At 36.0% G+C, this 14301-nt stretch overlaps 1 protein-coding gene, 1 long non-coding RNA gene and 3 pseudogenes across 2 annotated transcripts; all 5 read left to right on the top strand.

Annotated features, from left to right (window-relative positions):
• The first annotated feature begins 192 nt into the window (after positions 1 to 192).
• LOC120116402 lies at positions 193 to 1502 on the top strand (annotated as a pseudogene).
• A 1145-nt stretch (positions 1503 to 2647) lies between these two features.
• Positions 2648 to 5927, top strand: LOC120116412 (annotated as a pseudogene).
• A 96-nt stretch (positions 5928 to 6023) lies between these two features.
• LOC120116413 lies at positions 6024 to 7616 on the top strand (annotated as a pseudogene).
• A 527-nt stretch (positions 7617 to 8143) lies between these two features.
• LOC120116415 (COP9 signalosome complex subunit 2-like) lies at positions 8144 to 9635 on the top strand. The gene is made up of 5 exons (XM_039136919.1): positions 8144 to 8246; positions 8356 to 8448; positions 9020 to 9098; positions 9469 to 9519; positions 9632 to 9635. Exons 1-5 carry the CDS (start codon positions 8237 to 8239, stop codon positions 9633 to 9635), a joined length of 237 nt encoding a protein of 78 aa, XP_038992850.1. The 5' UTR covers positions 8144 to 8236.
• Positions 9636 to 9638: 3 nt separating this feature from the next.
• LOC120116366 lies at positions 9639 to 10147 on the top strand. The gene is made up of 3 exons (XR_005515542.1): positions 9639 to 9704; positions 9855 to 9929; positions 10012 to 10147. It is a non-coding gene; the product is annotated as an uncharacterized LOC120116366 (long non-coding RNA).
• The last annotated feature ends 4154 nt before the right edge of the window (positions 10148 to 14301 follow it).

Consider the following 14301-nt stretch of genomic DNA (forward strand, 5'->3'; position numbering starts at 1 on the left):
CTGTAGTTTCGATTACTTTACAGTTTGTACTATTTTCTTGAAGGACTTTATGTTTTTTTAGGGATTGTGCTTCATATTTTAATATGTGGCATTTCTCTTTGGTTTTAAGTTTCTGGAATAGTGGTTGATGATTTTTGTTGTTAAGCAAAACTTTTTTTGCTGAAAACACTGATTATGTGATTGTTTTGTCAGGTATTATGCTCAAGTTTCCTTGCGCTGGCCAAGATCTGTAGTATGGTGGCATCTTGTGTTTGCTAACAATGAACTTTGGATTCCTTAGCATTCCATGGTTTGATGTTGATCCCAAAAGGGATTCAAATCTGTCTTTTGCTTCCATAGAGCCTAAACAGAAAACTAGTTTTGAGATCAGGGTGTGGGGATGGACCCTAGTTTCAGTTCCTCCTAAGGCAGTGAATGGTAATGATAGAAATCGAACTCCAACCACTATAAACAAAGGATTAAAAAGGCGTGCACAACAAAATCAGGTTATTGAGCCTCCCGCTCCTATCCGGTTTAGGCCATATGTTTGCAAGGTTCCATGGCATACAGGTGCTAGAGCCTTCCTTTCGCAGTTATTTCCACGTTATGGGCATTATTGTGGTCCTAATTGGTCAAGTGGGAAAGATGGTGGATCCTTATTTGGGATAAGAGGCCAATTGATTGGTTAGATTTTTGCTGCTATTGTCACGATATCGGTTACGATACTCACGACCAGGCAGAACTTCTGAAAGTGATTTAGCATTTCTAGAATGCTTGGAGAGACGTCATATGAGCACAAGAGGTGATCCCCATATTGCTCAACTTTACATGACAATGTGCACCACAGGTACGTCTACTATTCAGTGTGCTTTAACATGATTATAGATATATACATAAATATGTGTGTCTGTATAGGGGAAGGAAATAGAAAAGAAATTGTATGCAATTTTTCTCTATTTACTGCTTCCTGTCCCTTGTTTTCGAGGCCAATCTTGCAATGAACACGGTGATGATATTGATTTGATGCTGTTCTTTTTGTCTGTGTTGAGTTAGTATGTTTGTTCTCAGTGCTCTACTCAATGAATGGCAGGTCTGAAAAATATACTAATCCCATATAGAAGGCACCTTATAAAACTACAATACGGGCAACCTCTAATCGATTTTGGATGGATTAGTAATCTAAGAAGGAAAAGTTGGAATTTTCGGAAAACCTGAAAGCAGTTCATGCAACCTTGGTGAGCAGGTTATTCAGATGGCCTGGCAACTGCGTTTTCGAACGATGTTCTGTCCTATCAATGGTTTCATCGGTGTTGACTTTCGAGGGTGAGCAGCTTATCATCATGCTCTTCATATGGAATATGCAATCCTGGTCTTATTTGAATTTGAAACAAATGTTGTATGATGTAAATAATTGGTGCTGCCTTCGTATGCTATTTCAAACTGTGAATATTAATTCAATTGACTTAGATAATAGCACAGGCCATGAATCAGTTAGTGTTTATGGGGGTGTAAATATAGAGTCTGGATATGGCTATAAAATTTAATCCTTTGTTGGCACATGAGAAGGTGTTGTAGTCTAATTTTTTACAGCTATACACAGTAAACATAGAATCTGGGTGTACCATATTATTTTGAACACTTCTATCAATCAACTTAATATTACATGTATTGATAAGAATAAACATTTCATTTAAGTAATATTGTTAAAGATTTCATGGTATACATTTTTTTTATTTATCTATTGTAACGTCTTTTAAATTTCTGATGTTGATTTCGTTAAGATTTTGAGTCGAAGATCTCGTATGAAATATTTTAAATTTCAAAATCAACTATGATGCCAAAACATCTCGAAAAGAGTTAATACTTATAGAGTTAATATTTAGAGTTGAATTCGTTAAGATTTTGAGTCGAAGATCTGATATGAAATATTTTAATTTTCAAAATCAATTCTAATGTCAAAATATCTCGAAAAGAGTTTTAATAAGAAATTATCAAGTGGTTGACATATTAAATAGTTTGGTGGAAAAAAATAAAAGGTGTGGTCTTTATAGGATAATAAGACCAAATATAATTGAAGTGGATTTTATCTTAAGTTTATGATTCAAAATTAAAAATTAATTATTTTTGACATGCGAAATCGTCATCAAAGTTAATAATATAATATTAAATTATAAATAGTTGATAATATACGTCTCAAAAACTTAAAATTTTAAACTTTAGAGATCAAAACTAAAATAGAAGTGACCAGAATGGTAGTTAACCTAAAAAAGGGTATACTACGAATTAAATTATCTAAATATTATTGTGGCTTTATTTTGGTCACTCAATTATTTCTTTAAATCATATATAACGTTATGTTTTTGTTTCGATATAATCATTCATCGTTAAAAAATAAACAAAATTGTCAATATGATAATTTTTTTAATGATGATATGATTTTATCTTATGATAATATGTCAGCATACTCATTATTTTGTTAATGACACATGACTAAAACAGAACCAAAATATAACGTTAAGTGTGGTTTTAAAAATAAAAGAGATGAGTGACCAAAATAGATTCAAAATAATAGTTGAGCAACTAAATGCGTAGTTTACCAAAACAAATACAGTGCACTGCTTGTTACCGATCTGAATTAAGCCTTTCGAAAATCTTCCGCTATCAATTGTTTCAGAAAAAAATATGGCTATCTCCTAACACAAACGAAGACAAGACAAAGAAATCTCAGGCTTCGATTCCATTTCTGGTGCTTTAGAACCATGGCTTCTTCTCATTTGTTCCATAATCAGAGTCTCTTCTTCTCATCTCCCTTCAAAAATTGTGGCTTATCAAATGCTCCCCCACCAAAAGTTCATTTTCAAAGAACCCCTTTTGTCAAAGCATCCAAGAAACAGCTTGAGGTCCTTCTTTTAGTTACTCTTTCTTGGTTTTGCTTTGGTTTTTAAGTCGAAAGCTTATTGTTTTAGTTATTTTTTTCATGGGTTTTATTTGTTTAGATTGTATATGACCCTGATGAGAGGCTAAATAAGTTAGCAGATGAAGTGGACAAGGAAGCTCCTTTTTCAAGGCTTACTTTGTTCTCACCTTGTAAGGTAATTTCCTGCATTTATTTGAATTTAATTGAAATCGATTTTATGTTTGAATTGCAAGTTTGAACCATACCTTTTTTTTTTCTTTGGGTATATAGATTAATGTTTTCCTGAGAATTACAAACAAAAGGGAAGATGGGTATCATGATTTAGCATCTCTCTTTCATGTAAGTTTGTTATTTCTCTCTCTTAATTCCTACATATACGTATATATGTGTATGTTGATTGTTGATCCCCAAAGTATCTGAATTTGCTTAGCCTTTTGTTTGTGGATCCAGACAGTGAGTCTGGGGGATATAATTAAGTTCTCTTTGTCACCATCCAAAACCAATGATCGTTTGTCGACCAATGTCTCCGGTGTACCCCTTGATGATAGAAACTTGGTGAGGTTTCAATGTTTCTGCGATTTCGTTCGACGCCTCGCTGCAAGTCCTTTTTTGTTCTCTTGTGTTCCTAAATTTGTTCTTCCTTGTTGCAGATTATTAAAGCCCTTAACCTCTACAGGAAGAAAACTGGCAGTTCCAACTTCTTTTGGGTAAAGAACTCTAGCTACGTGATAAACGTTGAAATTTTACGTTTTTATCTGAATATATGTGCTTCTGCAAACTTATGGTTTATTTGAATGTATTTTTGGCTTATATTGTTTTTATTGGAATGACATGGATAGGTTCATCTTGATAAAAAGGTGCCTACTGGGGCAGGGCTTGGTGGTGGAAGCAGCAATGCAGCGACCGCACTTGGGCAGCTAATCAGTTCAATGGTTGTGTTGCAACTGAGAAGGAGCTCCAAGAATGGTCGAGTGAGATAGGTTCTGATATTCCATTCTTTTTCTCACATGGAGCAGCATATTGTACAGGTCGAGGTGAGGTATGGTAATATTTTACCTTGTTTTTTGATTGGAAAGCACATTGTCGGGAATATTTTGACCATTTGTATTATGGAATGAGGCCAGTTTTAGAATCCTTCTCCAATGATAACTTCATTTTTTGTGCTGTAGTTTCTCATATCCCTTCAAAATTGTGAATTTGGCATTCTAATTTATTTAATTTGCAGAGAACTAAAGCTTCCTTTGTTCCTTTAACACCTGAATTTGTCGTAATATTTATTAGGACTGGTTGTAGGACTCGTAGGCTTTGATTATGTTTTTGTGTATTTGTTTTAGAGCAAAATTTGTGCCTAGATCTGTTTTCTTACTGTAGTCTATGTTACTTGGAATTGGATGAGAGTTTCCGACGTGGACGATTATCCAACCGGGGTATGTTCAATTTCCCCCCCATGGTTTACATTGTATTTTGGAGGGTTCTTGGAGGATCATATTCTATACCAAGTCCAGATAAGCATCGGACCCATGTATTTCGAGAAAAATAGAGTCAAAGCAACATAGACTGTAGTTATTATGATCTGGCATTCGCTAACGATGCAATCTCAGTCAATCGGAATGAAATTTATCTACTCCATTGCTATACTTGCATGATTAATGAACTCTATGCTGATATGCCCAGATTGTTCAGATATATCCCCTCCTCTTCCATTGGACATTCCAATGGTTCTTATAAAGCCTAAGGAAGCATGTCCAACAGCTGAAGTTTACAAGGTAAACTACATTAGGTCGCCAGTGAGCGAATTCTGCTCTATTTTTATCACTTGCCATAGTTTATATCTGAGAGAAATCCTGGTTTTTCAGCTTCTTCGGCTAGATCAAACAAGTAATGTTGATCCTTTGACATTGCTGGAGAAAATATCAATGAATGGAATATCTCAGGATGTCTGCATTAATGATTTGGGTACAAATACACAAAGAATCAACTGATTCCATTCGCCTTTTATTTATTTGGCAATTACTTGAGTTTGATGAATGCATAATCTGTCAAAGTTTATTCTAGGCTGATGATTTGACTCCTCTCCATGAGAGGATGAGCTTTCGGTGATATATTATTAGCATACATCAATTATGTATTAAATTATCCTTTCTTCACATCTATAGTTTAATTCGACGTGCTTAATAATAGAATCAGAGATGTATTACCTTACATGAATCTGTATTATTTGCAGAACCTCCGCGTTTGAAGTCTTACCATCCCTTAAACGGCTAAAGCAGCGGGTAACTGCAGCTGGTCGCGGACAGTACGATGCTGTGTTCATGTCTGGGAGGTACAAGATTGTGTGGAAAATGTTTAAATTTTAATGTCCGATCCAGCATTTATTGTGAACTGTCATGCTTAGAACGAACGAGAATCTGATGTTGTGCTTAAACAAGATTAGATAGGGAAAATGCACGGATTAGTCTTTAAACTAAGTTTCATATATATAATATATATATATATATATATATATATAAAACAATGAAGATAACATATAGATTTTCAGATTGTTTATCTGTTTGAGGTTGTTTATTTCTGTTTATATCATCGGGTTCCGAAGAAAGATGGCTGAATCTATTGGTATTGCCATTTCATTCAATTATCTTGATTGCTGCTATTTGAAAACATAATGCAGTGGAAGCACCATCGTCGGAGTCGGTTCCCCGGATCCCCCACAATTTGTATATGACGATGATGATTATCGAGATGTATTTTTGTCAGGCAAGTAGTTTAACTTGAGTTTTCTTTTATCAGCCTCATAAAGAATTGGAAAGTTGGATGTTTGAGCTTTGTTACATCTTACATGACTTGGATTCATCGTTCTTTCAACATAATTGCAGTTAATAGTTCTATAGGAATTCTTAAAATGCAGATGCGAACTTTATTGGCCGGGAAGAAAATGAGTGGTACAAAGAACTTGTTTCGACGACTGTTTCGGAACCCTCGGAAGCATCGGGAACCGTTTGAGCGATTCGACTGCTCGGATGGAACTGTTTTTGCTAGTCTATTTACTGTCTTATTACATGGACAGTATCAATTGTGTTTATAAATATATGAGAATATGTTAAGTTCAACCTATTGAAGATTAATGCAAATGGAAATAAAAAAGTGCTTGGGTACTTCTCTCTGAAACAATATTTATCAGCAACCAACGCATTAGCATTACATGAAGGTTCCAGTTAAATCTCAGTTTATCATAATTAAAATATTAAGCCTAATTTTATTAATAAAACTAAAAGATCAATTAATAGTCGCGTCACAATATAGTTATTTTTAATATTTTAGATTAAAAAGATTCAACTAAAATTTGACTTGCAATGAACTATTTGAAAATATTACTCAAGTTTCGTAACTTTAAATAAAAAGTAAAATCCGAGATCTATTAATTGATCAAGTGGTCAAGAATGTTCATATTGTCACACTTGTGTGAGTTCAAAATTCGACATTTATTTTAAATCAATACATTAAGTATTAAAATTTTTGAGTTATTTGAGTCATATTGTATAACTCAAATTTTATTTTAAATCTTTTTGAATTGAATCGAAAAGTTCGAATTTTTCAAGTTGAATTTTACTGGATAATTTTTATAGTAATTACGTTGGATGTTTCTTTAATTTTTGATTTTGGATTTTTTTTATTTATTTATGTATTTACTTGTTTATCCGAATAGGTTTTCAAGTTCGCCACTCTCTTGGAGGGGGAACCGGTTCCGGCGTGGGTACCCTGCTGATCTCAAAGATCAGAGAAGAATACCCTGATCGGATGATGCTCACTTTCTCCGTCTTTCCGTCACCATAGGTTTCAGATACAGTGGTTGAGCCGTATAATGCGACGCTTTCCGTTCACCAGCTTGTTGAAAATGCGGATGAGTGCATGGTGTTGGACAATGTGGCATTGTATGATATCTGTTTCAGGACCCTTACAATATTGTTGTACCAAAATTATGATTTGTGTTGGTTTTGTATCTTGATCTTAGTATATTATTGAATACTTCCCCTGATTTTGGTTATCATGTAACAGTTGGTGATTTGAACCATCTGATCCCTGCAACCATGAGTGGTGTCACATGCTGCCTTAGATTCCCTGGTCAGCTCAACTCCGACCTCTGGAAACTTGCTGTGAACCTTATTCCTTTCCCTCGGCTCCACTTCTTTATGGTCGGATTTGCTCCTCTCACCTCACGAGGATCTCAGCATTATCGTGAGCTAACCATCCCGGAGCTCACTCAGCAGATGTGGGATGCTAAGAACATGATGTGCTGCTACAGACCCACGACACGGTCGTTATGTCACGGCCTCAGCCATGTTCAGGGGCAAGATGAGCACCAAAGAGGTTGATGAGCAAATGATTAATGTTCAAAACAAGAACTCGTCGTACTTTGTCGAGTGGATTCCGAACAATGTAAAGTCCAGTGTCTGTGATATTCCTCCTCGGGGCCTGTCAATGGCATCTACCTTTGTTGGCAACTCAACCTCCATTCAGGATATGTTCAGACGAGTGAGCGAGCAATTCACCGCTATGTTCAGGAGGAAGGCTTTCTTGCACTGGTACACTGGTGAAGGAATGGATGAAATGGAGTTCACCGAGGCCGAGAGCAACATGAACGGCCTTGTATCCGAATATCAACAATACCAGGATGCAACAGCCGACGAGGAACTTGAATACGAGGATTGAGCTTGATCATGTCTTTGATTTTATATACGTGTAAATGGAAATCCTTACAGACTGCAGGTCAATGGGTTTATTTTTAATCTTTTCCTTTTTGGGTTAGAGAACATATTTATTTTTAATCTATTATTGTATTTCAGTTTTGTTAAAACTCGAATTAATTTTCCTTCTAATTCATTAATATTTTTATTTTTTCAGATCCTTCTATTTTCATAGCCATTAACACAAGAAGTGAGTCCAAAAAATAAGAAGATAACAATTAAAAAAAATGTGATTTTAAAGATTAAATTGACATAATATTAAAACGTTAAAATTTAATCTTTAAAATTAGGATAAAATAAAAAAAATATAAATATTGATGACTAAATTTATTATTATACAAATTCTACTAACCAACTATTACGCCATATTTTAGATGGTAATGTACCATATACCAATTTTGTTATTCATGGTTGAAGACTAAGAAAAGATTTTGAAGTCAGTGGACTATTTGCGTATTTTAACCAAAACTTTATTTGCAGACCCACTCCACAAGCACAGTAAAATTAATTTCAGCAAATCGCGACACCTTCACCTCTCTAATTTTCTACAACATTCAAATTCACTGATCCTTCCGATACCGATATTGTACGAGAAACCATGGCTTCAGGTCTCTCCTGTTCTCTTCTTTTCTTCCATTCAAAATTTGTTTTTGTATTACTAGCTTCGTTTTTTTAAATAAAAATTAGTTTAACTGATCGGTTTTTGGAATTGGGCAGATGCGGATATGGAAGATTACGGATTTGAGTACTCCGATGAGGAGCCTGAGGAACAAGACGTTGATATTGAGAATCAATATTACAATTCCAAAGGTTTTTTTCATCCATTTTTTTGGCATATTATTTCCTAATCTCTGTTTTGATATGGTTATGATCAAGAATGTTTCAGTTTTACGTATAATACATTTATATACTTCAAAATTTTACTTCCATTAGAGTTAGAGTACACCTTTGGAACGTGGTTGTGAACTGCTGTTAGGGTTTATGCCTATAATACGTTTATATACTTCAAAATTTTACTTCCATTCGAGTTACAATACACCTAACTTTACTAATGTTATTATTATGTTTTTTCACCAACGTTTCTTTATCTAATCCTCATTTGAGTGAGCATATGTTCTGTTAAGATCATTTTACCATTGTAACTAGTGTACTTATTATGCATGTGGGTGTGGATTTGCTTTCACACTGTCCTTTTGATTAATCAATATTGATATATCAGATACTGATAAGTCCTAAATGGTATCTCCTATCCCATACAGTAGTGGTGGATGAGGGATCAGGGGCCAATTCTGTTTGGTTAAATGTGTAAAACCTTGTTGTTAGTTGACATTATTGATTTCACTTTTTATCGCTTTTTCTTTTGCGTTTTTGGTTATCAAAGGTTTGCTAGAAACAGACCCTGAAGGAGCGCTTGTTGGTTTTTCTGAAGTGGTTAGCATGGAGCCTGAGAAGGCTGAGTGGTGAGTTCTCTGGAATTGACCTTTTGTTTGTAACTTCAGGTATATTATTGTTATTACCTAGCATTTCTTTAATTGCTGTCAATGCTTTCTTGCTTTCCTTTGCTAAATTTTCTTATGCTTTTGGCAACTGCTAGCTACAATATATTATTAGGAGCATAGCTACTGTTCCCTTTCCACTATGGATGGACTTCTCTCTTACGTCAACTTTACCAAAGAACTCTGTTATATAAATAGATTCTTGCAACCTTGCCGAATGCGGTTACTGTTTTATCTCTCCATAAAAAAAAACATTGTTTATTCACCAAAAAAATTATGTATTTGGTTTTGAGCCTTATCCATGTACAATGTGTGCTGATACTTCCTCTGCTAGGGGATTCAAAGCTCTGAAGCAAACTGTAAAGATCTATTACCGTTTAGGGAGGTAAAGAAATGATACTCTTACCGGGAGATGCTAACGTACATCAAATCAGCAGTGACACGAAATTACAGTGAAAAATGTATAAACAATATTATGGATTTTGTTTCTGGATCAGCTAGTCAAAATTTGATCTCCTGCAAGAATTCTATCAAACCACTCTAAAGGCCCTTGAAGAGGCAAAGAATGAGGTTAGATAGTATCTAATCTACAATGTCATAGCTTTGACATTGTGTCAAGCTTTGCTTTATTGCTTCTTGTCATGCAGAGACTCTGGTTTAAGAAATTCTATACCTTTGGCATTTGTATCAAGCTCTGGTATATTTCTTCTTGTCATGCAGAGACTTTGGTTTAAGACAAATCTAAAGCTTTGCAAGATCTGGTTTGATATGGGTGAGTATGGGCGAATGAGCAAGGTATCTTCTCAAACATTTTTAAGTTCATTTATCCACGACATAGAATGTTAAAAAATAATCAGCTAGTATATTTCACTATCAGATTTTGAAGGAACTTCATAAATCTTGTAAAAGGGAAGATGGGTAAGATGATCAAAAAAAAGGGAAGTCAGCTTCTGGAGGTATATGCAATTGAAATTCAAATGTATACGGAGACAAAAAACAACAAAAAGCTCAAGGTAAATCCATTTGGGACGGTCCTGGATTATTTTAAAGCATGGTTGAATACTTTTTTTTTTAATAGGAATTGTAGGCCTCATTAAAAACCCCCTCTTGAATAAGGAACTTATAATGAGTTCCTTCATCAGAGGAAGGAGGAAAAGAGTGCCTTAAACTTCATTAATGAAAATACATAAGATTACAACAAGAAGATAAGCCCCTTACAACAATTTGAAAATCCCAACATAAAATACCCCTAAGACACACTGGAATTAGCCAATGGCGGATTTAGCCAACCCATTAGCCTCAATATTGGCTGTCCTAGCAACCCATCTAATAACACCTCAACTTCTTTTAGCTTAATTGTTATGTTCCTTACAAGAATGACAAAAATCTGAGGGCAGAAAGTTCCATTCTTAACCCAATCACTGCCAATTTGCAGTCTGATCTAACAACAAACGACCATTAATACCTCCTTTCACTGAATCAAAGAAAATTAAGCCCTTGAATAGCCCTTAGCTCCATCATAATAGGTGGACCTGGACCCGTGGCCTCCTTAAAAGATCCTAGAATAAGACCTTCCTCATCTCTTAGAATACCGCAACTCCACTGCTGTTCCAATCAGAATTTGTAGCTGCATCCACATTCAATTTTACAAAGCCCTTAGGAGAGGGGGACCAAGGAATTGTAGTAACAATCGATTTGTTGAGAGGAAAGCATGAATCTCCAAGAGAAGGGTCCCCGATTAGAGAATCCATTGAAATAACAGAATCTGCAAACTTAGCTGAGAACCAAGATGCAAGTCGTACTCTTGCTAGGAAAAATAGATTAAGATGGTCAAACTTCCCTCTATCAAAAACAATATCATTTCTTACTTTCCAAACAGTCCAAATAACAACGGCAGGAATGAACTTCCAATAGCAGACCTAGGATTTAGATCTTCCCAAGCTTGAAGAAACTTCTGCGCATTTGTATGAAAAACCACAGAAAGACTCCAATACTGCACAAATTGTTCCAAAGTGACCACACAACTGAACACGAGAAAAGTAAATGAGAAGAAGATTCAACCTCCAAATTACATAGAGGACAAGAAAGATTTGTTATACCCGTAACCCTCTCTTAACCAGTTCAGACCTCACTGGCAGTTTTTGAAGAACTACCTGCCACATGAATACCTCGACTCTTGGTGGCACCAGACCTTTCCACACAAATTTCTTCCAAACATAATCCTCCTTTGAGCCAAAGAACAAGTCTTCACATGAATTAGCAGAATAGACACCAGTTCCGTTTCCTTTCCAAATCAGACCATCGATTGCCTCTTTAGACAGACAAAAATTAGAAATGATAGCCATCAGGTTAGCCCACTGTTCAAATTCCCAATCGGCTAAGCTTCTCCTCAACTGAATATTCCAGATCCATCCCAAAGAATTGAACTCGCCAAATTCAATCAGTTTTCCAAACTGGTTTGTAGAGATTGCGAACAGCCTCGGAAAAGAAACCTTAAGAGGGCAGTCCATTGCCCATTTGTCCTGCCAAAACTGAATAAATTGACCATTCCCAACTCCTAGTCTGAACATGCTGCGGAAATAGCAACCAAAAGAGTCTTCTTTAAAATAAGAATTCACCACCGAGCTCCAAATCCAAGAAGCTTGAGCTGGGATTTTGCTATTGAACAATAAAGAAAAAGGATCAATATTGTATTTGAACAGATCATCCTCCAAACAGCATCCTTGTCATTAGCGAATCTCCAAGACCATTTCCCCAATAGTGCTCTGTTCATATTGCTAATTTAACACTCCTAAACCACCAGCCTCCTTTGGCTTGCACACGTTAAGCCAACTAACCCAATGAATCTTATTTTTCTCCGCTCCACCTCCCCATAAGAACTTAGACATGATTGAGTTGAGTTTAGAAGTTACGGATGATGGAATTTTGAATATAGACAAGTAGTAAGTAGGAAGAGAACAGAGAACCGATTTAATCAAAACTAATCTCCCTGCCAAGGAAAGGGTGGCAGCTTTCCAACCTGCTAGTTTGTTGTTAAATTTTGAAACACCGGATCCCAAAGAGAGGTTGAATTCCGTGTTGCACCAAGCGGCAGACCTAGATAATCAGAAGGAAATTTCCCCATGCACAGCCATAGACGACGCCCACTCCTCCACCTCCTCTGTAGCCGTATTAACACCAAATAACTTGCTTTTCTTAAGATTCAACTGCAGACCAGACATAACTTCAAACACTCTTAAGACCTTTTAACATTTGAAATCTCCATTTTCGAAGCCCCACAGAAAATAATTAGGTCGTCTGCAAATTGCAGATGAGATAAGTTGAAAGCAGTCTCATTCCTCCCAATATGCAGACCAGAAAACAATCCATCAGAGACAGCCTTTAAGAGCAAGACATTTAGGAGTTCCCCAACTAAGTTAAAAAGCAAGGCGAAAGAGAACAGCCCTGGCGGAGACCCCTTGCATAGGAAATTCCTGAGAAGGGTACCCCATTTATCAAAACTGAAATAGAAGCAGTAGTAACACATTGTTTTATCCAACTTCTCCATTTAGAACCGAAAACCCATTTCTCCATAACCTTAAAAAGAATAGACCAATCCACAGTGTCGTATGCCCTTCTAAAATCCACTTTAAACACACATCCTTTGAGTCCTTTTTTCCTCCAAAAAATCAATCCCCTCATTGGCTATAAGAGAACAATCCAGAATTTGACGACCTGGAATGAAAGCAAACTGCATAGGGTCATTACATCAGAAATGCAATTCCTTAATCTCCTCGAAAGACATTTTGAGAGGATCTTGTACAAAACCTCACAGGCTTATAGGTCTATAGTCATCTAATCCACCATATTGGCCACCTTGGGGATAAGAGTAATGAAAGTATGATTTACTCCAGTTCCAATCTTCCCTAAATAAAAGTTATGAAAGAATTTCAGAATATCAACCTTAAGAACAACCCAAAATTTCTTGAAGAAGCCCATATTAAAACCATCCGGGTCGGGAGCTTTGTTGCTATCACATGATTGTATAGTCTCCCATATTTCTTCCTCCGTGAATTCTTTTTCCAGAATATTCCTTTGCTCCACTGAAATTTTTGAAAAATTCATCTTCATATCTTCTACTTCCAAAGTAGAACTAGAGTTGTAAATTCCAAAAAAATGATCTTTGACACAAGCTTTGATGACAGATGGATCTTGAGTTATCTCCATTGACATTCAAAGCATTCATGGAATTCCTCTTTCTCCTAATCAACGCACAAGTATGAAAAAATCTTGTATTGCGGTCCCCTTCTTCCACCCATCTAGCTCTCGATTTTGAAACCATATTTTTTCTTCAATCTTATACAACCTCCATAATTGATCTCATATTGTTCAAATCTGATCCTCTGTCCCAAACATATGTACCTTGCCTCTGCTGCAAGTTCACCTCTTCCAAGTGAATCCTCTTTTCTAAATCTGTAATCTCTACAGAAGGAAAATGGTCTCTCTTCCCCGCCCATTGTTTGATCGACAGTTTAGTAGATTTCAGGATAGATAGAATTCCTGCTTTCCTCTGATCAGACTTGCATTCTTTAACAGTAGACTCAACTAAATTCTGGAAACCGTCCTCTTCCATCAAATAATTAAAGAGTTTGAAAGGTTTCTTCCCCCAACTGACCCCTCATTCTCCAGAAAAACAGCATTATGATCTGACACTGACCTTGGCAACAAGTATTGTGTAACATCAGGAAATGCTTCTAGGAAATGAACATCAACGAGGAACCTGTCCAGTCTAACATAGGTGGGTAAATCCTGGTTGTTACACCAAGTGAATCTGCCCCCATGTAAAGGTAAATCAATTAACCCGTATGTTTGCAGAAATTGGCTGAAAATTCTTATTGAACTTCTGTTTGGAGCTCTCCCCACCTTCTCTTCTTCAGAAAGATGCACATTAAAATCACCTCCCACACATAAAGGGATATTCAGTCCACAAATAAAAACAGCTAACTCTTCAAAGAAGCTTGCTTTTCTTCTTCAATACTAGGCCCATAAACATTAATAAAACCACACCTAAACTGTGAAGTTCGAAACTTTCCAAAAACTGCAATAAACCTTCTGTTTATAATAAGGTTGTCAACTTCAAAAGAGCACTCATCCCAGCAACTCAATAGCCCTCCAGAAGAACCCACTG

Source organism: Hibiscus syriacus, unplaced genomic scaffold (genome assembly GCF_006381635.1).
Source record: "Hibiscus syriacus cultivar Baekdansim isolate YM2019G1 unplaced genomic scaffold, ASM638163v2 tig00110294_pilon, whole genome shotgun sequence".
NCBI lineage: Eukaryota > Viridiplantae > Streptophyta > Magnoliopsida > Malvales > Malvaceae > Hibiscus > Hibiscus syriacus.